This window comes from Drosophila ficusphila, unplaced genomic scaffold (assembly GCF_018152265.1).
Source record: "Drosophila ficusphila isolate 14025-0441.05 unplaced genomic scaffold, ASM1815226v1 contig_607, whole genome shotgun sequence".
NCBI classification, from domain to species: Eukaryota; Metazoa; Arthropoda; class Insecta; order Diptera; family Drosophilidae; genus Drosophila; species Drosophila ficusphila.
The window spans coordinates 2,630,118-2,655,701 of NW_025064537.1; the positions used below are offsets into that span (position 1 = coordinate 2,630,118).

The 25,584-nt window shown below is 41.3% G+C and overlaps 4 protein-coding genes and 1 non-coding gene across 8 annotated transcripts; 2 read left to right on the top strand and 3 right to left on the bottom strand.

Annotated features, from left to right (window-relative positions):
* The first annotated feature begins 78 nt into the window (after positions 1–78).
* Positions 79–4,659, top strand: LOC108088155. Its single transcript, XM_017185819.2, has 2 exons — positions 79–4,491; positions 4,546–4,659. The coding sequence occupies exons 1-2, from the start codon at positions 4,345–4,347 to the stop codon at positions 4,549–4,551; spliced, it is 153 nt and encodes a 50-aa protein (XP_017041308.1). The 5' UTR covers positions 79–4,344; the 3' UTR covers positions 4,552–4,659.
* On the bottom strand, positions 4,584–18,662 carry LOC108088150 (myosin-4). 2 transcript variants are annotated; one of them, XM_017185813.2, is made up of 16 exons: positions 18,009–18,662; positions 14,931–15,145; positions 14,807–14,877; positions 12,559–12,749; positions 12,209–12,402; positions 10,979–11,975; positions 10,701–10,913; positions 10,007–10,097; positions 7,820–9,527; positions 7,539–7,641; positions 7,302–7,472; positions 6,753–7,217; positions 5,665–6,177; positions 5,221–5,448; positions 4,918–5,157; positions 4,584–4,856 (listed from the first exon to the last, which is right to left on the bottom strand). In XM_017185813.2, the coding sequence occupies exons 2-16, from the start codon at positions 15,110–15,112 to the stop codon at positions 4,791–4,793; spliced, it is 5,433 nt and encodes a 1,810-aa protein (XP_017041302.1). In that variant the 5' UTR covers positions 15,113–15,145; positions 18,009–18,662; the 3' UTR covers positions 4,584–4,790. The 2 variants fall into 2 exon arrangements, with proteins under 2 accessions (XP_017041302.1, XP_017041301.1); XM_017185812.2 differs by having other exon boundaries at positions 12,559–12,767.
* On the top strand, positions 6,452–6,524 carry Trnar-ccu. Its single transcript has one exon. It is a non-coding gene; the product is annotated as a tRNA-Arg (tRNA).
* Positions 18,663–19,267: 605 nt separating the features above from the next.
* Positions 19,268–20,826, bottom strand: LOC108088217 (FGFR1 oncogene partner 2 homolog). 2 transcript variants are annotated; one of them, XM_017185924.2, is made up of 2 exons: positions 20,660–20,826; positions 19,268–20,617 (listed from the first exon to the last, which is right to left on the bottom strand). In XM_017185924.2, the coding sequence occupies exon 2, from the start codon at positions 20,521–20,523 to the stop codon at positions 19,576–19,578; it is 948 nt and encodes a 315-aa protein (XP_017041413.1). In that variant the 5' UTR covers positions 20,524–20,617; positions 20,660–20,826; the 3' UTR covers positions 19,268–19,575. The 2 variants fall into 2 exon arrangements, with proteins under 2 accessions (XP_017041413.1, XP_017041412.1); XM_017185923.2 differs by having other exon boundaries at positions 19,268–20,596; positions 20,660–20,825.
* A 475-nt stretch (positions 20,827–21,301) lies between these two features.
* LOC108088207 (interference hedgehog) lies at positions 21,302–24,668 on the bottom strand. Of its 2 annotated transcripts, none has more exons than XM_017185909.2 (2): positions 24,338–24,668; positions 21,302–24,260 (listed from the first exon to the last, which is right to left on the bottom strand). In XM_017185909.2, exon 2 carries the CDS (start codon positions 24,249–24,251, stop codon positions 21,627–21,629), a length of 2,625 nt encoding a protein of 874 aa, XP_017041398.1. In that variant the 5' UTR covers positions 24,252–24,260; positions 24,338–24,668; the 3' UTR covers positions 21,302–21,626. The 2 variants fall into 2 exon arrangements, with proteins under 2 accessions (XP_017041398.1, XP_017041397.1); XM_017185908.1 differs by having other exon boundaries at positions 21,302–24,263; positions 24,338–24,667.
* Positions 24,669–25,584: the final 916 nt, after the last annotated feature.

A 25,584-nucleotide genomic window follows, 5' to 3' on the forward strand; every position in this document is an offset into this window, starting at 1 on the left:
TCGGTGTGCGTGCCTGAGTGTGATTGTATGTGTACATTTTTTTTTTTTTTTGTTATTGTTGTCGCAGAGGTCACATCGAGGGCAGCGAGTGGGCGGCGAGGAGAAGGCGTGACGTGAGAAAGGACCAGCTGATCAGCTGATGATATTGAAGAACAAGGAGTGGAGTGCTTTTTTAAGTTTTGGGCAGCATTTCCAGAGACCGGCTGCAGCAACCAACATCATTTTTGGTTTGCTTTGAATGCGATCAGAGAGAAAAAACAACAACCATTACAAATAATGTTAAAGAAATGGCCAGCAAATCAACCTGATGTAATTTAATAAGATTAACCTTTTTTAATTTCTGGTGTTTTATATACCTGTGTATGAATTCTGTTTTTATTATAAAACCTATTTGCAGACAAAAATTGCAAATAATTAACATGTACGAAGTGGAAGTTAAAGTAAAATTATTAACTAATTCGAGCGATTAGAAATTATAAGAAGACAAAACACATACACTGACTGTTAATTGTAAAACAATTTCATTTTTAATTAATCATTTTAAAGTTGAATACAACGTAAACCCTTTTTTTTACTAACCTAAACGTAAAAACCTATTCAGAATGAACTACATACAATATATGTGCATCGTAAAAGTAATAAACAAAACAAAAATATATATGAATAAACCTACTATATACAACTATATATACTATATACATATTAATTATAACATATAACGATTTAAAGGTAAAATAAATTTAAATATTGTATTTAACAAAGTGTTGCACTTTCAAGCTAAAACAGAGAAGGAAATAAGAGAATTTAAAATTAAGTGTAAATGTTTGTCAGCACACATACACAACACACATGCGTACACTCCTAAAAATTGTTGCAGAAAAAGTCCATATGCAACAGAGGTGAACGAACTCGAAATGTCCAAACATCCGGAGAATTTACATTCACAATGGAGCACCAGAGAAGTAAAGTAATAACCACAAATAGATTGTTTCGTTTGTTTTTCGTTCCCATTTGATGTCATTTTGTGAATATGGCTTTTGTTCCTTCATTATTGTTGGTTTTCTTATTGGCCAATTAAAGGTGGGATAAAAAAAATCGCGATATTTAATCGTTGTCGAAAGTTGTGTGTCGGTATTGTTTTGATTTTGACAGCTTATCGAGCATTTCTTTTGCCTTTTGTTCTTGCGTTTGTTTTTATCAGATTGATTTTGGCTTCTCGACGTTTCGATTAAAAAGATCATAGGAATCACGAAAGAAACAATAATGTAAGGGTTATATTATTTAATATAATAATAAGCTAACAACATACGAATGATGCGCCAAAATGCAAACCAAAATCACTGACGAGAATGCGTTTTTGTATACATTGTATAGCTCTACATACGTATATGCATAAAATATAGCTCTAGGAGAAGAGAGAAATGAACTAGATACGTATCAATACTTTTGATCTATAATTCTTACGATTAAGTTTTCTCGAATTTGTTTACGAATCGGAAATGTCGTCGACTGGTACCCATAGTTAAGCTAAGAGAACATCTATTGAACAAACACACAGACTTGGTACACTCAGATCCTTTTCTAACTACGCTAGAAGGCTAGAATTTTAAATGTGTTTTGTCCCATACCCCCAAGGACCTCCCTGCTTTTCAAACCCCCTCAAAATGAGAGTTGTTTTTATGTAACGAAGTACTCTTAGCGTTTAAAGACTTGAATGATTTGAAATAAGATGAGATTTAACAGATATCTAAGCTAAATTCCTAAGACAAAACGATTCCACCTAAGACACCTTTTTGTAATGACTAAATTTATATAGGACAAGACGGGGTAGAAGAACAACCAAATAAATAAAAGATAATGAAATCAATAAGATTAAAGATCAACAGGCATATATATATACATGTGTATGTGGGTGGCATGTTTTGTATCTGTACTTCAAGTTAATTTTTTATCATTTTTCTTAGAAATATTAGTAACAGTTTCAAATTGATTGTGTAGGAGTCGAAAGTTAAAGCGAATTGAAAGATAATTGTTAATGCCTGCAAGTTGAGAGACAAATTATGTAATGCTTAGTTGGAACACCGCAAACTCATTCATTTTAAAGCCCGACTTTCGTTCGTTCTTAAGAAAAAATTCGAAACGAGGTATGTATGTATATGGTAATTTTAAATTGTAACAAATGCAGAGAATAGTGAACAGAAACTAATTTGTATGTAGTTAATAATACTAATGATAAATACAAATAGACAAAAATACGGAAAAAACACAGAAAAAAAGAGGAAAACTAAGCAAAATAACCAAAATAATACAAAACTCAAAAAAAAAATACAAAATCGAGACTGTAAACGAAAGGTAACATAATGGAGCAGATTAAGGCGAGACGATGTTGAACAGAAAAAGGCTAAACATAAAACTATACAACTCGTAACTCGAATAAATCACTGATGGATAGGCTACCAACATAAGTTCGTATAAGGTTTTTGTTCAGACGAAAATTGTACTAAAATTGCATTTCCTTCGTTTTTGTCTTAGCCAATTTTGTACATTATGACAAGTAGATTTCGTTTTTCCTGTTTTTGTTTAGTACAAAAGAAAAATTTAATCTATCTATACATTACCAAGTCAACAACTTAAAAATCAACAGGCTGCATGGTACATACAAATACGAAACCGAAACTAGATGAAGAAGATTTAAGAGTTTGTAAGCCAAAAAGAAAACTTTCGATGAATTTGAATTTTTTACCAACAGAAAATAAGGAAACTGGAATCTTAAACTGATACTGAAATAGGTAGTTTGTACGTTCGTACGACTTGCCAGAGACACATAGAAACCTCCTAAAACTGCATATACATATATAGGACTTACTTGTAAACCAGATTGTAACGATTTTAGGCATATAAGTGTTGCGACTTGGGTCTGTAAGGGAAACGGAAACTTGAAGGGAAACTGGAGAGAGCTACGTTTTGTCACTTTCCAAGCTTTCATTTTGAAATAATTTCATAGACTTTTCTACGTGTACTTTTAGATCGAGATAGCAAAGAAGTAAATAGGAGTTTAACATTAGCATTTGATGGCAGCTGGGGGAGCGAGGTACAGTGCTTAAGATTAACATTGAGGTCAGGATTTAACTTATCTTAACTTACATACATAGATACAAGGACATCAACAAAGAAAAATATTGAGAGTAACAAGAAAACTTTAAAATGAAATACATATAGCGTTGCAAGATTTTAGTTTACGGTAAACTTAAAGAAATTTTTTACAATGTATTTATACATACCTAAATTTAAATTTTAAATTAATTCTTTAATGTAATACGAACACAGTGCCTAAGTAATATCAAAACAAAAATCGAAAAATAAAAAGGAAATAAGGATTTAAAACATACAAAACGAGAATAAGAGCCGCAAGTAAGGACATTGTTACTAATAATGCTACAACTTAATCGAACCACTTTTAAAACAGCAGACAAACATTTGAGGGACAGAAATTCAGCAACTTAAATAAGCCAACAAACACTTGCATACAAAATTTATAAATATACATACATGTACTGGTGCATAAAAACAAACGCAGACAAACACATACACTAACTACGAAAAGAAGAACAAGAGCAGGAAACGGAAGCTGAGGCTGAAAGCTGATAAGAAGTTAATCTCCAAAATGAAATTGGCAAGAATGTATAAATGTAACTCAAACAAATATGAAACGCAAAAGCGCCGAGTAATTACTACACAAATAAATAATGCAACGTACCCCCTACATACGTCTCGTCACTCGCACAGGATTTATGTTAAACCCACATAAATACATCCTTTCCTTCCCCCCGATATCCTTAAAGGGCTACTCATTCAACAAAGTTTTATTATTTGAACGTGCCACGTACTCAAAATGACATCAAATTGAAAATTGAAACACTTTGTTTGCATATTGGATTGGTCTATTAAAAAAAAACCCTGAACAAATATTTTAAACTGAATTGTTTTACGTTGGATTCATTTAAAAAAAAGAAATACAAAAGAAGTAAAAACAATAAGTAAACAAATTAATTATACATTTTGAAATTATATTTAACGAACAAAATTAATGTAGTGTGTAAAAAACAAACAAAACATGAAAGTAAAAACAAGTTTTAAGCAAAACAAAATACTTTGAATATATATACATAAATTGCAAGTAAATAGAATAAATGTCACTCACTCTTTTTATTTAAGTCTTGAGCTGATCGATCATTTTCGGGATTGAGACAATATTCGAATCAAATATTTGTTGAGCATTTGAAATTTCTGTTAAGTAAGATAAATATTTTCGAAGAGAAAAAGCTCAAATCTTTTTAGATTTCAATGCTGGAACTCGTAGTGCTTTTCCTCCTTAGTTCCGTGTCATTTTTCGTTGCCCAATTGGAGAGGCCAACCACATTTTGGGGACATTTCAATGCCTCATGTCCGATTCTAATGGGAACTCTCTCCGCTGGATTGGTGTACATTAATGTTAGTGTTTCTCCTCGAAATCAAAACAAAATCTGTTTTTACTTTATTTTTTAGAAATAAAGGGCCTACCACTCCCAGGAAACCAGATAGGATATTATTTGAAAAAGATGACTTTATTTCGGCTAAGAGCTCAAATTAAAATGTAGTAAATAAACTATTCAAAAACAACAAATAATTGTGATGGCTTGGCATGAGTAAAATCGCAAATTCGGAAGCCAATGAGAGCGAGGGTTATTCGAACGTCTACAGCTACGATTAGAATGAGTCCTATGAGATTGAAACCTATTAACCGATGGCGTCTACTTGGCTACGCGTCGTCTTGTGGTTGGTGTGGTGGGTGCTCCGCCGCTCGGCGGTTTGGGGATCTGTAATGGACAATCCAGTTGAAATCATAAGGGACTCCAATAAAAGTATTTGATGACTTACAGAACGAATGGGTCTGGGTGTGAGGGAATTGGCAGGGGGAGGCTCGCGAGGTTGTGGCCCATCCGGGTGTCCCACCACGGTGACCGCCACGGGTCTCTGTTCGGTTCCAGCCCGCTCCATGCTCTCGCTGCGCGAGTTGGAGCCGGAGCGCTTGAACATCCCGGAGAGCCGGCCACGCAGATCCTTCTTGCTCGACCTCAAGTCGCTGGCTACGCTGATGTCCGAGTCAGATCCTTGAATCTGTTGAAATATAAAAGGTATTGTACTGAAGTCATAAAGACTTTGGATTCGGTTAAATCTCACAGATATTTCACTCTCGGAATTGCGACTGCTTTTGGTCAGGCTGCGCAGCTTGCCCATGATGCCCTTCTTCTTCTTGCGAGGTCCTCGAGGTATGTCGCTCTGTGTGGAACCACCGGAGAGGCGCGAGTCCAGCCGAGAATCCAGGCTTGAGTCCCTCACCAGGCCTCCCAGTTCTGAGTCTATTGATTGCATGGAGGACACACTACCATCGTCCTGGCGCCAAATATTCTGCACGAAGACCCGAAGTTGATTGATTTCAATCGAAGTTTTTGTAGTTAATAAAAAATGTAAGAATATATTTAAAATGTACCCGTTAATAAATGTTATACGTAGAGCGAAAAATTATTTTCCGTCTTATTGAGGTATAGTTTTATTAAAAAGTTTAAGCTTAAACGGAGTTTTTTCAAAAGTTTTATCATCCCCAAATCTCTTGTCCCAACTTACCTGATCCCTTTGTATGGAGTGGTCCAGCGAGAGGCTTTTCCGGATCAGACTTCCGTTATTGGACGAATTCCGGGACAGACGACCTCCGCCCCGTTGCGATCCTGCCGCACTGGCCACTGAGCTAGTGCTGCCATGTGGATCGTTCTCCTGGGAGGCAGCTCGGCGCAGATTGCTCCTTCGCATCCGACTGCGCTCCTGTTCGTCCTCGTTGACCCTCTGGAACTTGCGCAGCTCCTCGGAGGCCTCTGCCAATCTGGCCAGGACACTGGTGATCTGGGAACTGCTCAACGTTGGTGATGGCGACCGACTGCGCCGAACATTGGGCTGTTCCGGACGCAAGTTATTGTCGTATCCGGAACTACTGCTGCGTCCCGAACCGCCGGTGCCCACCATCTTCAGGTCGGGAGCAATCTTCACCAGCTCGTCAACGGTCTGCAAGAGGGCGCCCACCTTGCGATCTCCGCCATCTGCCTCCATGCGTCGTTTAATCAACTCTTTTTCGTAGCGCTCACGCTAAGATTAAATACAAAATTATTGATTATCGATTTGTTTACTTGCTAACTAGAAAGCTTAATAAGTTTTTATTATTTTAAATGCTAAAATCATAACTCGAATATTATGTAGATCTGACTAAGTTTTTTTAGTATAAATGTATGGGTTAGTTGTGAAAACAACTCTTCAGTTGGCATGAATATCCGGTATTCCACAGTATTTACTCCGTTTTTCATCTCAATCAATATATGTATTTATTTATTTGATAAAGGTATCCTTTCAAAAAATGTTACAAGCCCCAGTGGCCTAATGGATAAGGCATCGGCCTCCTAAGCCGGGGATTGTGGGTTCAAGTCCCACCTGGGGTTAAGTTTATGTGCTTTCTTTTTATTTTTTTAGAATTTCATAAAATCGAGTTAAATCGTTTATAATACTTGTCTAGATGTACATAGGTAATAGAGTTGTGTTGACATTTTTAAAACTCTATGTACCATAGCCCAATTTGTACGTTGGCAGAAGTTTAAAACTTGCTTTTCACTTTAACTTTGGTAATGAACTTACCCCTCGTATTATATATTATAATATGCAACACTCACCTCGCGCCTCAACTTCTCGTTTGAGGTACGCAGCTTGGCATGGACATCCCGGAGCTCCAAAAGATCGCACTGCAGTTCGGCGATCTTCTTGCGCCCCTCCTCCATTTCCTCCTCGGTGGCCCGCTTGATCTGGTCCAGCTTCCGCTTGGACTCCAGACGCTCCTTGTCGCGCTCCCGCTCCACTTCAAAGAGGGTCTGGCGCAGATCGCGGGCCAGCGTAGAGGTTTCCTGCAGCAGGCGCTGCTGGTCCTCGCGCTCCTTCTGCCAGGACAACTCCAGCTTGGTCTTCATGCCCGGCAGCTTGGTGCTGCCCGACCCGATGACGCGCTCCTCTTCGAACTCGTTGAGCTTCGACTGCATCTCCGATATCTTGATCTCGTTGGCACTTCGCTCGGAGACCAGTTCTGTTTTTATCTTGCTGGATTCCAAGCGGGACTCGACCAACTGATCCTCCAGATGGCCAATCTATAAAAGAAAGTTCTTATTAGCTTTGAGCTCTTCTCTTGTAATAAAAGGATTTGTTTGAGGGATTAGTTTCTTTGAACATACCTGCTGTTCTAGATAGGCAATCTTGCTCTTGTCATCATCATCGCTGCTGTGCATTGAGCCTCGACTCTGCCTTCCCGTGTTGTTGGCCTTAAGGTCACCAATCTTCTTCTGGGCCACTTCCAGCATTTGTTTAAATGCATCGCGATCCTTCTTGAAGCGTTCACATTGGCGCTGATGCAAAGGCAGAAGTTTATTTGTGGAGTTCTAATTATCATCATTATTATTTTTGATTCCTACCTGCATTGAATTGAGTTCTCCGCTGAGGTTCTTCACCTGCTGCTCATAGCGGAGTCGAACGGTGGCCACTTCCGATTTCATCTGCAGTTCAGTGCTCTGTAATCTGTAAGACGGAAAAGATAATTTTATTATGACAATACAAGTAAATATTAAGTTTTTTTTTAAATGTGTTGTTTCTCTGGCAGATTGGCCATTATCCAACTTTATAACAGCAGAGTTCATTACTCAAGTAATATCAACACTAACCAAAGCAAAATAGTTTAAAATTTAGGTCGACTTACTGTTCCTTGAGTTCCCTGATTTCTGCCTCCCGCCTCGCTCCGTGGCCATTGAGCGAGGACTGTGCCTGCTCGATCCGGTTGTAGTCGCTGAGCTTGCCGTTCAGATCGTCGTTGTCCTTGCGCAGCTGGAAGACCAGGTCGATGTTCATCTCGTTCTCGCGGCGCAGCCTTTCGTACTCGTGCTCCTTCTCCGCCAGTTTGTTCTTGAGAACGGTGCGCTCGTACTCGCCCCCGTTTCCATTGGCCGACTTGAGGGCCTTGGCCTGCAGATCGGCGATCTTCTTCTGGGCCTCGCTTAGTTTCCTGGCCATGTCGGTGCGCTCGATGCGGATGGTGTCCATTTCGGAGAGCTTCTGCTTATTTGCACTCAGCTCGGCCTGGAGACTCTGCTTCTCGGTGGTGAGTTGGGCCCGCATGAGGATGGTTTCCTCGGAGAGCTTCTCCCAGTGGTTGTTGAGGTCCTCGTAGCGCTTCTGCTCAGCGCTCAGCGAAGCCTGGACGTCCTCCACCTGCTTCTTGAGGTCCTGCACCTGCTTGCTGTCCGACTTGCTGGCCTTCGCCTTGAGATCTTTGACCTCCTTCTCCAAACTGGACTTGCTCTTCTCGGCCGACTTCTTGGCACTGAGCAGATCCGCATCCAGCTGGGCGATCTTGGCCTCCAGCTTCTCCTTCTCCTTGGTCTGTTTTTCGAGGTCCTTCTCCAGGCCGGAAAGCTTCTCCTTCTCCCGCTTGCTCTGCGATTCCCAGCTGGACTTGCTCGTTTCGCCCAGCTTCAGTTGGGCCTCCTGCTTCTTGACCTTCTCCTCCAAGTCCTTCAGCTTTGAGTTTAGCTTCTTCGCTTCCTCGTCGCTGCGCTTGAGTTTCAGCTCAAGCTCGCTGACCTTGGTGCTGTTTCCGTTGAGGAGCTTTAAACGCTGGACATCGCCCTCGGCCAAGGACAACTTCTGCTTGCATTTCTTCAGGTCCTCCTCCAGAGTTCCCTTGGCCGATTGCAGGGCCTTAAGCTGCTCGGTTCCACTGGAACTGAGCATGACCCGCATCTCGGTTATCTCGTCCTCCAGCTCCTCGACCCACTTCTTCAGGTGGCTTTTCGGGGTAAGGTCGTTGACCCTTTTGGCGGTTCGAGGCGGGAGCTTGCTCTCGGCCTCCAACTGCATCCGCTTGAGACGGGCCGTCAACTCGTCCCGCTCCCGCTGGGCCAGTGCCAAAGATTCCTTCATCTTCTGGTCCACTTCTCCGGTCTTCTCGCTTGCCTTTCGCAACGCCAGCAGGCGCTTGTTCTCCTTGGCCAACTTGTCGTTCTCGGTTTCCAGGCTTTCCAGTTTGCTGAGCTGATCCTTGAGCGTGTCCACCGCCTGCTCCTTCTCCACCAGGCATCTGCGAAGCTGGACCAACTCCTCGCTGAGAGTCTTGACCTTCTTTTCGGCAGCGCTGGAGGAAGAGCCGAAACTGAGCAGCGAGGACTTGCTGCCATTCGAGCTGTCCTGCCGCAGTTTGGCTTGGAGTTCCCTTACGTACTTCTTCGACTCGGCGTTCTCCTTCTCCAGATCTTCCACCTTGAGCCGCAGGATCGAGGCCTCCTGTTCGTTCAGCTCCAAAAGAATTCTCAGCTCGGCGGGATCGTCCTCGTCGGAGATTCCCTCATCGCGATCCGCGTGAACCTCGGGAGCCAATCGATGAGGATGTGGTGTGGGACTCAATTTGCGACCTAAAGAAAAGTGAAATATTATCATCCATTCAAGCTTTTTGTGGATTGAAGTTAGTTATTATCAGTCACAAGTTAGATAAAGGCTTTTTGGTTAGCTACTGTTAGTTAAATGAGCAGCCGCAAAAAATGGCAAACAACTTGTTCGGTTTATTTATTAATAAGCGCATGAAAAATTTAGTTAGTAAGTTAAGATCATATCCTCAATATATAGTTATGAAAAAAGTAAAGGAAAATAGGTAAGGTCACGCTGGTAATAGGATTTTTGTGACCTTAACCTGAGTGAATGATGGTTAACTTCCACGGTTGCCACTTGTATTAAATCATTTTGATGCTGGATATAGAACTGGATTTTTTAAAGCAAAAGTGACATCCATGGGTGCAATATTTGGATGAGTAAAACTCGATAAACTTGTTAACGAACTAAGGTTAAGTACTTAGTGAAATATAAGCTCTACTTGGGAGTATTGTTTGGTTCGTACTTCTTGAGCGCGTTGCCATTTTTTTCAACTGCATCATCAAAGACTCATTTTCATCCTCGAACCGAGTCACCTTTTTCCTCAAGTGTTCAGCCTGAAACACAAAAACTTGATTTATTGAAACTGATTATGGACGAGCAAGGCAACAGGATAGATTGATAAGCCCCATTTAGAGATCGAATTCGAGGATAAAAATAGTTTTGGCGAGCTCTGACGAATGGACGGAACATTAACTGGTTCTACAAATGGTTGCTATACAAGAAAAGCCCTTGGATCCTGGCCGAGGTTCTTGGTACCTGCTCCGCTCAGAAGGACATGCGAAATGGCGCTGGGAAAGAGCAGGGAACTGGACTGGCCCACTCGAGAGGACGACGACGGTGGAAAAAGCCCTACAAACGGAGCCGCCATTGTTTCCCTTTCGGTCGAAGCGTTTCTGTCTATCGTTTCAAAGTCTGTTTGGGTGACAGCCTCCTGGGAGGTCACCAAGTTCTCCGAACTGGTACCCATATCGCTCTGGACTGTGGCCTCGGTTTGTGTTCCCCGGGGAAAGCCAGCAACTCGAGGGGCGCTTCCGGAGAAGTTTGAGTGCCACAACTGAATCTAACCCGCTTTCGCTCTCGATCCCTGAGTCGCTGAAGCTTCGCGTAAAACGTTCAACTGATTAATTGGGTGGGTTTTGAGCGTCGAACGGCATTACCTCCTCTTCGGCAAACTTTAGTTGGTCCTTCAGATCCGTCTCCCGTTCAATGGAGTCCTGCAACTCTCGCTGCAGATGCTGGGGATCCTCCTGGGAGCCTCCACGCGTAAGCGATTCCCTGGTGATCTTGGCATCCGCCGATGTAGACTTGCCCAGTACACCCAACATGGGAGCCTTCTTCTTCCCGGGATTGCGTAGCTCCTCGGCCTCCGTCTGGTTTTTGGATTAGATTGGATATGTTGAAACACAGCATTCTATAATCTTTGACGATCACTCACTTGCAATTTCCTGGTTAGCTCGTTAGAGAAACGCAGCTCCTCCTCCAGTTTCTTGATCTTGTTGCTCAGCTCTGCGTTGAAGGAGCTCTGCCGCTCCTGCTCCAAAGTCTCTATCTTGCGATCGCTCTTCTTGAGCTTGAAGCTGAGGATGCGACAGTTCTTGGTGGCCTTCTCGAGATCCTTCTGCAAACTAGTCTTGGCCTTAACCTCGTCGTCGCGGAACGTATCCTGCACCTCGTCCATCTCGGCCTGCAGGTTGAGTATCTCCTTCTTGGCGCTCTGGTTCTCCTCCATCAGCTCCTCGCAGATTTGCTCGGCAGCCTGCAACTTGCGCCGCAGCTCAGATTCGCTGCCCTTGCTCTCCAACTCCTTCATCCTCACATTAAGCTTGCGCTTGTCCTCGTTGACGCGGTCCAACTGATCCTTCATCTCGTTCAGCTTCTGCTGGAGATTCAGGGCCTCCGAGGCGGCGGTTCGATTCGAGGCGGTATCCATGGAAGCAAGTCGCCTCAGGAGAATGTCGCTCTTTTCCCGCTTCGCTCTTTCTGCCCGTGCCTTCATCATTTCCAGTTCCTGCCGCAACGCTTTCATTTGCTCCTGCATGGCCAACGAGTCCTGGGATTTGGATGGAGTGCTAATGGATGTGCTGTTTGAATGGGATGACGATGCAGCTGGTACCGTTTGTCTTTTGATTTCTTTGCCAGTCACTGCATCCGCCTCCTTGCGACGCACCGAACTGGAGCTCGTCAAAGAGCTGGACGAGGAAGTGGTCGAGGAAGAGGCCTTTACCTCGCTGCTGACGGGAGTAGAGGTCTTCGGGGTTGTGGTGACACTGCTGCTGGACGAAGTCGTGGTGGTTGCCACTGCCACTTTTTTTGGCGGCAGGGCGGCTCGCTTCTGTTCGGATGGGGGTGCTTGGTTTAGGGATGTCCCCGACTTGCTGCGCTCAGGACGATCAGGAACCACTGGTGTTGAGGAAGCTGTGGATTCGCTTTCTCTAAGATTTGTGAAAAGGCATTAATTGAAATTGATGAAGTGTCTGAGGCTTAGTCTTTTCTTAATAAAAAAATATTTAAAAAACAAACATTGAAACACAAATTTTGATAGCTTCAGAGGTTGTTTTTTTTTTGTTGAGAAAATAATCGTATAGGATTGTCCACAGCCGTGTAACCTTTTACGCGTAGGGTAAATTCTTCACAAGCTTTATATGGCTATAAACTTTATACTTACTCTTCCCTCCGTGGAACGGATCTCTCCCGACTGTTCTCCCGGGAGTTTAAGCTGCGCTGCTTCTTGAGAAGATTCATTTTGCGGACACGCTCTGCTAGACTGTCTGTTGATAGGATGACTAACTCATCTGGAATACTTGAAGTTTTACTGGGTGAGGATGTGACGCGGGTTGACGGTGTTAGAGCGTGTTCCACCTATACAGAATGTAATGATTGGACATTTTTTTCTTATAATTAGTTATTCAAAACATTATTGCCGATATTTCAAGGTGAGCTGCACATGTCCTGTTACAACCAGTTTTTGGGATCCAGGTCTGTCCCCCGAATACCAATAATGATCTTATGCCTTACCTCCTTGATGTCCAAGGCGGTTGTGTGTCGTCGTGGCGGCACCGGCAGCTTGACCGTGACAGCCACATTGTGATCCTCTCCGGCGGTGGACGCTCGACTTGTGGACGCCTGAGCCGGCGGACGGCGGCCAGCATCATCCGGCTCGTCGATATCCGGCGTGGAGGCCCATGACTGGGGACGCTTCCTCAGCTCTACATTGAAGTGGACAACTGTGTTCAGTAAGGACGTCAGGAGCCGTGCATGCAGGTGCAAGTTGTGAGTGGCAGGTTGCAATTAGCGTTGAATTGCGCTCGCAGCCGTAAGTGCGAGAGTGAGACAAACGGATGCCACAGAACGAACGAGAGAGAGCGGGAGCACAGTACAGATCACGCGTGGCATGGTAGTAGTTAACATTAACGGTTCATTTAATGCAGAGATTAATGTTGAGAGAAAGACATTGATAGAGAGACAGACACAGTTTTTGGTGGTTTTTGTGCAAGCGCAGTGAGAGTGAAAGAGACAAACACATTGATTAATATTTGTAACATTTTCTTTTAGCATCTTAGCCAGCTAAATATTCAAAGAACGGTTTCTCAGGATCGGGCTTAATACCAAATTTAAAAACAACTATACTATGGTGCCTTTTTTTATCCTTACATCTATTGTTTAAAATGAACAAAAAACAAGAAAGGAAGCTAGCTTCGGCAAGCCGAAGCTTATATACCCTTGCAGTCATCAAATATGTCGAACAAAATACATAAAGGCTAGCAACATCTAATCTATGGCGATTTTTATATTATTTTTATATTGTTCACATGACAGCTATATGATATAGTCGTCCGATTTTGATGAAATTTAATTTGTAACTCAAGAGTCATTAGAAACCTTAATATTCCAAAAAACATGATTGTCTGATGAAATACAACGATGTTATAATTTTTTTCCGTTATTTCTATATAGATTTTTCGATCTTTCCTATGGCAGCTAAATGATATGGTACTCCGATTTTTATGAAACTTTTTTCTCATTATAAGGGTTATTAAAAAACTTGATGTTCAAAAAATCTTGCTCGTGCGATAAAAAACAACGATGTTATCAATTTATTTCCATTAAATCTATATAAATTTTTATTTCTATATAGATTTTTCGATCTTTCCTATGGCAGCTAAATGATATGGTACTCCGATTTTTATGAAACTTTTTTCTCATTATAAGGGTTATTAAAAAACTTGATGTTCAAAAAATCTTGCTCGTGCGATAAAAAAACAACGATGTTATCAATTTATTTCCATTAAATCTATATAAATTTTCGATCGCTCCTATGGCAGCTATATGATAGTGTTATCCGATTTTGATAAAATTTAATCCGAAATTCAATAACAGTTAGAAAACGCCATCTTGAAGAATTCAACTCGATCTGATCAAAAACAACGGCGTTAGAATTTTTCATTTCATTCCCTCGTATGGGAGCTATCCGATATAGTCGGCCGATCCGGCCCGATCCGACTTATATACTGCGTGCAATACCTACACAACTTTTGGGAAAGTTTCAGCAAGATAGCTTTAAAACTGAGAGACTAGTTTACATAGAAACAGACAGACGGACAGACGGACGGACGTACATAAATTTTTCGATTCAGATGGTGATGCTGATCAAGAATATATATACTTTATGGGGTCTAAGGTGTCTCCTTCACTGCGTTGCAAACTTCTGACTGAAATTATAATACCCTTTTGCTCTGCAAGGGTATAAAAACGCTATAAAACTTTTTAAGAAATTTATCATTTTTGCCAGAAAAAATCTTTAAACTTTATCCATTTTTATCAAATAAAAAATCTCTTCTGAGGAATCCTTTATAAGTGTCTTTTTTAAACCCTCGTCACTGAGAAACCATTATAAAACTCATTACTAATACAGGTATTAATTATAACGGCTAACATAAATTCTTATAACAAAAATGATTGGAACACGTTTACTCAAACTACTTGTATTTTAAAATTTCATGAACAGATGAGCATTAGCTTAACAAATACTAGTAGAGCTTAATACTAGATTAAGCTTATAATAATAAATGCAGATACATGGTATAGAAGATCTCCAATTGATTGATTTTTAACGAGAACATACTCAAGTCATACGAAAGAGCAGAACTTAACTTCTAGAATTCATTAGCATAACAATTAAACATTAACAAAAGTTGTCTTGTCAGATGATCAACATTTTATTGGTAATCTTTTTTTCCTACATGATTAAACGATCCCTTCATACCTATATCATTTCCGTTGGTTGTGCTTGCACTGGTAAGGTTCTGAGTCGAGGTCCACGTCCGCGAAGAGGGTCTATTTAAATTTGTTTTGTATATCTGATTGGATTTACTGTCGGAAGAACTCACCGTGAACTCTGGGCATCGGAGAGATTGGGCGAGGAGGCGGCCACCTCATCCCCGGCTCTACGTGCTCCATGCTCCTTGTAATCCCGGAAACAGCGCTTACATCGTGTGGGATATCGCGTCTGGGGGTGAAAGCCGAGGGGGCAAAGCTGATCGCCTTTCAGCGATGGGTACAGATGATGCATCTGTTCTCGTACAACTTATCAGCTTTTCTTTTTCTGTAATTCGTAGATAATAAAATAGGTCTTATACAATAACACAAGCAACGCCATAACATTGAAAGGCATTTTAAGACATATTTATACTAATCGAGATTTGTTACAAATATAAAATTAAATTATAGTTATAAGGTCTTGGATATTTTTCATAAAAACTTGTTTTCTTAAATATATTTTTAACAGCGCTTGAATTATGAAAAAATATATAAAAAAAGGTTATTTTTATAAATAAAATAGAAATTAACAAGAAAGGAAGCTAGCTTGGGCAACCCGAAGCTTATACCTATACCCTTGCAGACATCAAAGATGTTGAACAAAATACAGCTATAGGTATAATATAGTCGTCCGATTTTGATAATATTTAATTAGTAACTCAAGAGTCGTTAGAAAACTCTGTATTCCAAAAATTTCTGATAAAAAACAACGATGTTAAAATTGTATTTCCGTCAGTTCTATATAGATTTTTCGATCTTTCCTAAGGCAGCTATAATAGCTATAATAACAATGTCGGGTTTTAATGAAATTTTTTTTCTCGATTCAACGGTTATTAAAAAACTCCATATTTTGAAAATCATGCTTTCAAGATTCGTTAAGATAAAGATTGTCAAGATTCAAGAGTCGTTAGAAAACTCTGTATTCCAAAAATTATGCTTGTCTGATAAAAAACAACGATGCAATTTTAGGATCATTGTTTTTTTCCAATTTTTAAATATATATTTTTCGATCTTTCCTATGGCAGCTATATGATAGAGTTATCCGATTTTGACTAAACTAGTTTATTAAGTAATTCTCGCACCATTTGATTTTTGGTGGCGATTTGCCTTCTCGAGTATATTCTCTTCACGATCAACATTCTCAATTGACCGGTCTGTACACAACTGTGGAATTTCTGGCATTGTTCCAAGTCAACGAAAGAATGTGCTACACGTACATTAAACAGTAAAACATTTTTAACCGAAGTGTATCATGCAATTGACCCATTAGTTCTAAATTGTGTAGCTGCTTGGTTTGTTAGATAGTGTCAACGGATTTCGTATTTATTTTTCAGTTTAGATGCAGATGTGGATCAATGCTATTGATTTTTTAACATTAACATTAAATGGATTTGTCGGCTTCCCAAATATATATTTTTTTTTCAAAAATCGGAATATTGTCATAGAAACCAATAGGAAAATTAATGGGATAATCGGAAAAAGTCTTTTTACACAGAAAACTTAAACTTCAGAATTGTTCATACGGTTCCCGACATATGTGCCGTATATACATATCTGTAGATGAGCGAAAATTGAAAACTAGAATTTATAGGAAAATCTGTTGGGAAATTGAAATATCTATATAGTTTTATTTTTTTTTAATATAAAGTAAAAATGTTTTACAAACTTTTTTAGTGATACATTTCTATACATAAACTCGAATTGAAATTTTTTTTGCCAAAAAAAATCTTTGTTCTTAAGGAAAAATTGCTAAATCGGACAAAGTTTACAATTTTTAAAACCTTTATGGATAATTTTTGGGGAAAAAACTAAACATTGTAACTACGAAGTACAAATGTTAAGCCTTTTGTTAAACGTCAGTATTGTACTCCAAATCCGACGTTTCCCTAATGTAAAATTATCACTTTTATTCAAAAAACTAAATAAACCATATATGACTTCGAAAAAGTGAAATTAAGCAAAGACAGGGTCCAAATGTTGTTTAAGGTATTATACACAGTTGTAAGATAACAAAAAATCTCAGGAATTTGTATAACCAAAGTTATAGCTCAATATAGCGCACTACTTGCACATCGAAAACTAATTTGAAACTTTTGTTTCAAAATTACCTTAGCGATTACTTAAAAACTATTAATCCGTTCACCACCAACTCCACCCATATAATTATAATTTTATTTTTTTGAAAACTATTTTTTCAGAGCAAAAATATAAAAATTGTACACCTTGAAAAAGTACTTATTTTATAGCCGTCGAAATTTATTTTTCTAAATCAAAATTTGTACAATCATTGTTCAATAACAATTTATATTTATATTATAAATAATAATATACCATCGACATTTTTTTAACAGTTAAATTTAAAAAGTGGAAAATACCTTTGTTGTTTTTGAACATAAAAGTGAAAATATAAAAACTATATAAAACTTTGCGATTACGTTTCACAAAAACATACACTAAACCAGTATTTCCCTAAGTGTGGGTAAATTTTGGGTGGGTCTTGATTGGGACCGCGAACTTAAAACGTTCGTGTAGATGGGTCGCGGTCCCGACATGTTTCGGAAACTCTGCTCTAAACGAACCCTTAAAGTGCGTTACAGAAACCTCAAATACTTTTTCAAATAAAGTAGGATTCCTTTAACAAAAAGGAAAAATATAAGAATACCTCAATATTATTGATGCTTAAAAATTAAACAAACTCTTTGTTTATCAATGAGCTTTTGTATTTATCAACATTTTTTCCATGTTTGTAGTTGTAAAGAATGCACCGCATACTAACAGTAAAAATTCGAATACCAATTGTAAATATAAACAATAACAAATATGTATCCATCTATATATATTGTACATATTTAGAGCGTTCAGAAGAGAGCAAAATAAACTAGCACAGGTGGAAGCTGCGCAGCCGGAATGAATCCGCTTGCGCATGTTTTTTTGGCGAAAATAAGAACCTAACAGGAAGAGCAACCTGAAGAGCATTTTTAGGAGCTTTCACCACTCCTTTCTCTTCGTTCTCTTAATCGACCGTTGCAAATCCCTAGTGCGTTTATAAATAATTATCTCCGTTTTAACCTATTTTAATCTGAACCGTTCTGCTTTCAGCGGCGCTACTTGCAAAATTTGTGACTTAATTTAGAACGCAATCGACTCACACGAAATACTTCCGCATTTAGAATTATTTGCGGCTGGACGACGGGGAATGGGGCCAGCCTTTGGATGTGGATGGTGCGGATCTTTCAGCTGGGTTGCGTAACCGTCGGGATTCTGTGTGTCTTGCCTCGGATTATTTAGGCGCATTTACCAAACAAATGAATTTCGAGGAAACAGATACCCTAGTCCTTTGGTTCTCTCTCGTTCACACACAATGGGCTTCTGCCTTGCTCCCGAATTTTTTGATCTTATTTCGGAATATTCACATAGTAAAAAACATTTGCGAACACAAAAATTAGCTGTGTTTTATAAATAGCATAGTTTTCTTCTTGGTAAATGGCAGCGCACTTCTCATAAATCTTCCCAGCGAATTTAAAATGCAAGACTTATCGGAAACACCGATAAATCAATATCGGACCCTTTTTCTTTGGAGATTTCTAAATATTTGTTTACAAGATCATCAATACGATTCATGCAGTGCAACGTTTCCAAATTGGATTTTTCACTTGAATCACATGCACGCACACTGGTCTGCACATATATTTATATAGCTTTAATATAACCGTCGATCGCCCGAGCACTCGAAATACTTATATAGATAGCTGCCATGCGAACCGGGCGCTATTTCTTGGCACTGTTTTGGGTTGCGAACGCGTTGAAAATCGACGAGAAACTAAAATTAAATTATTTCTGAAAGCTTGATCTAGCAGTCGTTCGAGGTAAGATGTTTTCTAAAGAGAAAAGATTTCGTCAGAGAGAATCTGGCAAAAGTATTCGAAAATTTTCGAAAATAAAAAAACTTAATGTTTCTACGGCTTGAGGCTGCAGTCCCTTTTCTGAAATAAATATGTTTAATTTAAAATCACGTAAAGTTTACTTTTGACGGCATTGATTCCTTATAGCACTTAATTTTTATATTTTTTTAAATTACAGATATGTATAACGTTTTTAAAGCAAGCCGGTGTTGGAAAAAAGTTCAATGAATTACAGTTTTAACAAAAAGCAACAGAATATATTTTATTTAACTGGTTTGTTCAGAGCTCTTTAATGATAAAAAAAATCTTTTTGTCAAGATCCTTATTAATTACGATGAATATTTAAGCTTCTGTGTGAAGACCAGCCTAAAAATAAAAGTTAACGTTTTAATTTTCTTCCTTTTTTGCATTCATACAAGTACATATGACTACCTTTTAAACAAAATAAACACCTTCTAAACAAAAAATGGGTAATTTTAAAAACATCAGTTTAAACAACATTTCGGTTAATCCTCGATTTGTTATGGAATTTATTTAGAAATCATAAAATCGACAGAGTACATTGTACATTACATTTGTGTGTGTGAGTGGGTTGATCTTATGAACTTCATTGTTTACAATGCGTATGGACATTAAACGGTAATGCGTATGTATAAATTACTTAGAGATTATCAATCGCTAAGAGCTAATGCAGGTTATGAGTGCCCCTCTTTATATTCGGGCTGCTTTGTGAGTGGGTGAGTAAATACGATGCAACAGCGCAGTGATCGAACTGAAGACCAAATGAAGCAACAACGTGAAGCACCTGGGCCTATCATGTTGCGGTCGCAGCAGCCTGATCCTCGCCAGAATCGTTTTGCGTCGTCGCTGGTGGCGGGGTACTGATTGGATTGACTGCAGGTCCATTGTTGTTGTCGTTAGCAACCAACGGATCCACCGGCGCCGCCGTCTCGATTACCGCAACGGGTGGTGCTTGTATCTCACTTTGACTCTGAACTGGGGCAGTGGTGAATGAGTTGGTGGTGCTGGCGGTCTTCGCCGCCTGCTCCGGGCTGCTGTACATTTGAATGACCGAGTTGTTGTTCATGTTTTCCACCGAGGCACCCGAAATGGACAGGTCGTCGGCGGAGTCGTCCGCTAGGCTGTCCGTCTGCACCGCCTTCTCCTCCAGCAGATGGTCGCTCTCGCGTATTGGACGCTGGGATGAGCCGTACTGCTTGGAGATCTGAAGCAGCTCGCGTAATGTCTCGTTCTCTAGGCGCAGCTGAGAGATGGTCTGCAGCTCCCGCTGCACCACCCCGTCATCAATGCTGGCTGCTCGCTGCATCACAGCGGCCATTTCGTTGATCTTCTCGCGCTGCTCCCGGATCACCTGCCACATGCGCTCATTGTACAGCTCCTTGAAGCTAAACTTGCTGTCCAGCACCTTGGAGACGGTGTGCTCGCGGTACTTTTGCATCATCAGTTCCATGACCCGCTCGTAGTCCTCGATGCAGATCTTCAGTTCGCGATTCTCCTTGAGGATCTCCGAACTGTTGATGTTCTGCTGTTGGATGCGATTGACCATGTCCGCGTTAGTCTTGTTGTTTGAGATGCGGTTGAGGGATTCGATGTCGTCTTGGTACTGCCGCAGGCTCTCCACCAACCGATTATTGGTTTCTGCCTCCTCCAGGAGCGCCGTGCCCAGGGCGTCCAGGTCCTTGACCCGGCTGGCCATGCGTTGCGCATCCATGATCATCTGCCCCACGGATAGGTTCGACATCCTGCTTCTGCCTACCCCGTTTGCGATTCAGCGAATTCTTTTGTTTTTGGGGCCAGGCCCTCTGCAGCTGGCTCTGCAAAACAATGGGCGCTTCCTTACTTATGTGTTTTTATTAGTCCATGAAACGAGGCCTTACTTTCAGTGCGGGTTAAGAGCAGCTTCGTCTTTAGGCTAAATGCTTCATCTGATTATTCGGCCAAAATTTGTAAAAAAAAAAAAAACGATACTAATAGAAATTTTGACGACGACCCAATTATTAGCTGTCAGCTTTATAAATCCCAAGCGCGTTTGGGTGGCAAAAAAAAATTTACTAACGCCATACCATTTTCGCGGAAGAATCTTTCACTAGCAATATACCGTTAAAATACCACAACCATAAATTTATCAATTTTTTCTTTGGCGGGAAGTGGAAAATTTTTCTTTGAAAATTAATTTTTATTTAGTAACCATTTTTATTTGTTCACCATTTTTTTAAGACGATAAGTCATGTTAAATTGTAATGTTTCTATTTTCTCACCTGCAACAAACATTGATTTTATCGGTAAATATTTGTTTTTTTATTTTATGTCAAAATATTTACATATTTACTTACAAAATCAATGTTTACATTTTTTGGCATGCCTACTACAAGTTAAGGCTGAGATAAAATTCCAATCCGAATTAGATTTAATTTTCAATATTTTCCGACAACTTCAAAAGCCTAGTTTTTCCTAGAACACTTTTCCAACCTGAGTAGTTATGTTATTGTCTAAGGAAAAATATAAACACAATTTTTATATAAAGTTAAAAGTTGAAGCCACAAGCTTTATTGTCATTTTCAAAGGTAATTAAGAAGCTATCAGTACAGATTTTGATCTTATCGCGAAACATGGAAGACTTATAATCGAATGGACATAATGCTTACTTTTAAACGATCATGCATGCATAAATCTAGTAATGTCTATTTAAGTACCCTAACTTTACGTCGTAGTCGTACATATACATGTACGTAAGTACAAACAGCAAAGGTTTTGTCATTCAAAGTGGTAGATAAAACAGAGGTAGAGGAATAGCATAATACATCGGGCGTAGGGATGTACAGACTAAAGATCACGAGATTGCGATTACACGCCAACGCTGTTAAGGCTGCCGGAAGAGAGATTCTCGGAGCGGCTGGACAACCGCGGACGCTTTATGAGTACACGACTCGGCTTTCCAACATTTTCAACTGGACCCGCCTCAACGGATTGGTTGAGATTATTATTGTTGCCGTTGTTGGTGCCATTACTGCCGCCAGCACGTTCCAGCGTGCGTTGTGAGCGGCGCAGCGAGGAGGAAGACATTCGCCGCAAGCCGGGATCGTAGTCGTAGCTGGTTGGCCGCTGATAGTAAGCCGTGTCCTGGTCGGTGTCGTTCTTGTCCTCCATCGCCTGCTGCTGCTGCTGGGCCAGCGGATTCAGGGTGATGTGTATGTGCCGGGTTCGCTGGCGCTGCTTGGTGGGCGAACAGTTTCCCAGTGGCACAAAATCCTCACGAATCTCCGCCATTCGCGGCTTGTTTTGATTGTTTCCCCTTCCCCGGGAACTTCTGCGCCGACAAACGCACAAGCAAGTGCTGACCAAGAGAAGGATAAGCACTGCTCCGCCGCCAATGGTCCCAGTCAGCATGGGACTCATGCTAAACGTCTCGTTGTGACTGGGAGTAGTCGTGTCTCGGTCGCCCATCTGCAGGGTTGGCTCCTCCGTAGTGCTGGTTTTGGGGCGCTGGGTTCGTCCCTGCTTAAGGGCACTAAACTCGGAGGCGGAGACGGCGCTGAAGGACTGCAACTTGAACTCGTAGATGGTGGCTGTTTCTAGAGGGGCGATTTTAAAACTCCTTGCCTGCGCTCCCTCAATGGTGGCCTTGAAATACTCGCCCGCTGATGACGAGGGCCGATAGTAGGCGTAGTAGCCGGTAATCAGTCGCTCGTCCGCATCGCTGGCCAAGCTCCAATGCAACACCACGGCCGTCTCCGAATACTCCTCGATCTCCAGCAGCTCCGGAACCGGCATCGGATCCAGTGCTGCCCCCGGCTGCAGGTAAAACTTAGCCGAGGTATTGCTTTCCTTGTTGTCGTTGTTGGAGTAAACGGCCAGGATGCGGAAACGGTAGGTGTGCTGGGGCTTCAAGTCCGTCACTGAGGCCGTAAAGCTCTTGCCCAGCTCCGAGTTCCATTTCGGTTTTCCGTAGGGTATATTATCGTTGGTGGTTTGCCAGCTCTTGCGCTTTCCAACCATGCGGTATTGAACCTTAAAGATGACGATGGGCCATCCATCGTTGCGGGGTACCATCCAGCGGAGCATCACGGATTCGTCGGTGAGTCGCGTTACATTTGGGGGAGACGGTGGAAACATCTGCTTCTGCTTCGAGCCCTGGTTGGGCTTCGGTCGGTGGGTTCCCCCCGATTCACGGGGTTCTTGAATCTGCTTGGGATTAACCTCCAGTAGGGTACTCGCACTTTGCTCGCCCAGACTGTTGCGGGCAAAGCACTGAACGTAGCCGGCGTGTCGCTTCAGAACTTTGTGAAGTGTTAGAAAATTGTTGGATAGCTCAGCCTCCGTGTCACCAGTGCTGCTGTGTCCGTTGAGCAGCCAGTAGATCTCTGGTTTGGGCACTCCGGTGGCCTCGCATTCTAACCGTAAGTGTTCACCCTCGTTGGTGAGATTTGCCCAAGGTGGACGAACAATCCTAGGTGGCTGCTCCACGCGCAGCTTTATGTAGTGCTCTAGCGCAGGTCGAACTCCATTGTCCTGAAAGCAGATATAGGTGCCTGCATCCTGAACTTGTACATTAGTTATCTCCAGAGTATGGCCAATTACTTTAGAGCGCCTATTTTTAACTGCTCCCTCGACATCAGGACTGCTCCAGACAACAGTAGGTGGTGGTGACCCAACTCCAGGACACATCAGCAGCAACGAGCTTCCTTCCCGACTGGTGACTACCTGTGAGTTGGGTTGTCCTTTCAACAAGTGAGGCCATTTACTCTGCGACCTTTGGTCTGTCGTAACCTGCAGTTGCAGTGAACTGTCTAGCTGGATTCTCTCACCCGAGGCTGGGTTTGTCGCTTGGCATGTGTAGATGCCTGAGGATTCGGTGGATACATTGCTCAGGAAGAGATTTCCATTAGATCCCTCGAATTCAGCCTTGATTTCCACTCCGTTCCGGAAGTATGACCAACTGGCGGCTGGATTCGATTGCACATTCTGCCCGCAGGGCCATAGCACCGTGTTTCCGGCAGCCACGCGCCACTGGAGGTCTGATTCGAACTTGGAGCCACTCACTACGCTAGAGCTGGCCAGCTCCAGGCGAGCTGTGGTTGAGGTAACCACTAGGGGCCCGAACCAACCAATGCACCGGTACTCGCCCAATGTGTCCTGGCGGACGAGCACCCTAAGCCGTGAGATCGCCGCTTCCTGGGAGACATTGGCCTTGGCGGTGCCAGTCCGGAGGTACTTGAACCCGGCGCCGGTTGATTTGCTGCCTCGGTGGCTCCACTCGAATCGCTCTGGCTGCAAACTGGTCTCGCACTCCAGCACCACCTCATCTCCCAGGGGCGCCACCAGAGATTCGGGTGCGCGAAGAATTCGCACGCCAGGCGAAGGATGCGCGGATTGTGCAGAATGGGCGGGGGTCTTGTCCAAAACCGGAATTGCTTCGAGCCGCGACGTTAGCAGCGAGAAGAGTAGCAGCGAGGATTTGAGCAGCGTCATCGATGTGGGCTGCTGCAAGTGGCGAGGGTTTAGCCGAAAATATCAATATATTCCGGTGCCCAAAATTAGTAACGCCATTAACTTACCTTTCTTCTGGGTTTCTCAACTGGTTCTAGGTGGGGAAACGCGTTTGCGTTTGCGCAGTTAAAAATTTTCACTCTCGAGCAGCGCGCATCACTTGTATCTTTTATACGTCTGTAAGTGTGTGTGTGCGTGGAATTGTGGGCCTAAATTATTAATGCACAATCATAATACACTTTAACGAAACAGGTCCATAAAATCATGGTATCTTTAATTCGGGCTTCGATTGGAACCCGAAGCCACCGGACAAGCACATGCACTCAACAAGTCAAATAAACAATAGCATTTATTATTCCGTGGGGATGCTGGAACTGGAATTGGATTCGGACTCAGGTTCAGAACCGCGACGCTGGTTCAGATGCATTGATTCACTCGCCTGCGAACTACTGGTTCCAAATTCACCGGGTCATCGGGACACAGTGAATGTTAACTAACGTGAACATAAAAATAGGTAAAAAACACTTTAAGTTAAACCGTTTTATGTAAAACATACATTGCAATGTTTAAGATAAATGTACTAAAAACCTAAAAATAATATTAAATAGATACAGACGTGGGTATTATAAACATATGCTTAGACTAGACTAAAATAAAACCGTGGGTCACGTCAATTGTCTACAATCGTTGATTAAAATGTTTGTTTGCCTTATTTTTGTATAAGAAAATCGTATGGCATTGTTTAAATTAGATAATTTCGATATCGGATTGTAAATTATTTTATAGATAATTGCAGTATCACTCCTAGACATAGAAATGCTTCTAAAATAAAATTAAGCTATAAAACTAAAATGTTGATTTTAGGTCATTGAAATTTCAGTAACAAATTTTCATATGTAAATTCTGTGTATTTTCTTCATGAACTTTAAGTAATTGTTTAGTTCTAAAGCGTTTTTCGTAATTTAAATGTCAATTAAAATAATGTCTGCCTTATACATTTCGATACGGATAATTTGACTAATATTATTAGCAACGTAGGAGAGCTATAAAATTTAAGTCAAAGCGGATATGGATTGCATTTAAAATCTAAAAATGAAGCTTGTTGCTCTGATACTTATCTTTGGTGGACTTTCAGGAGCCCTGGGCTGTTCAAAATATTCCTTTGGCACGAATCAATGTGTTTCTTCATAAAACAATGTCATCAATTAAAAAAATAAAATATGAACTTGGTACTTTGAAATGGTTTTACTTAATAGCCAATTTGGGATTATCTGACTTACGAATAGGCAATTGCCTTTATTAGCATTATTGAGCT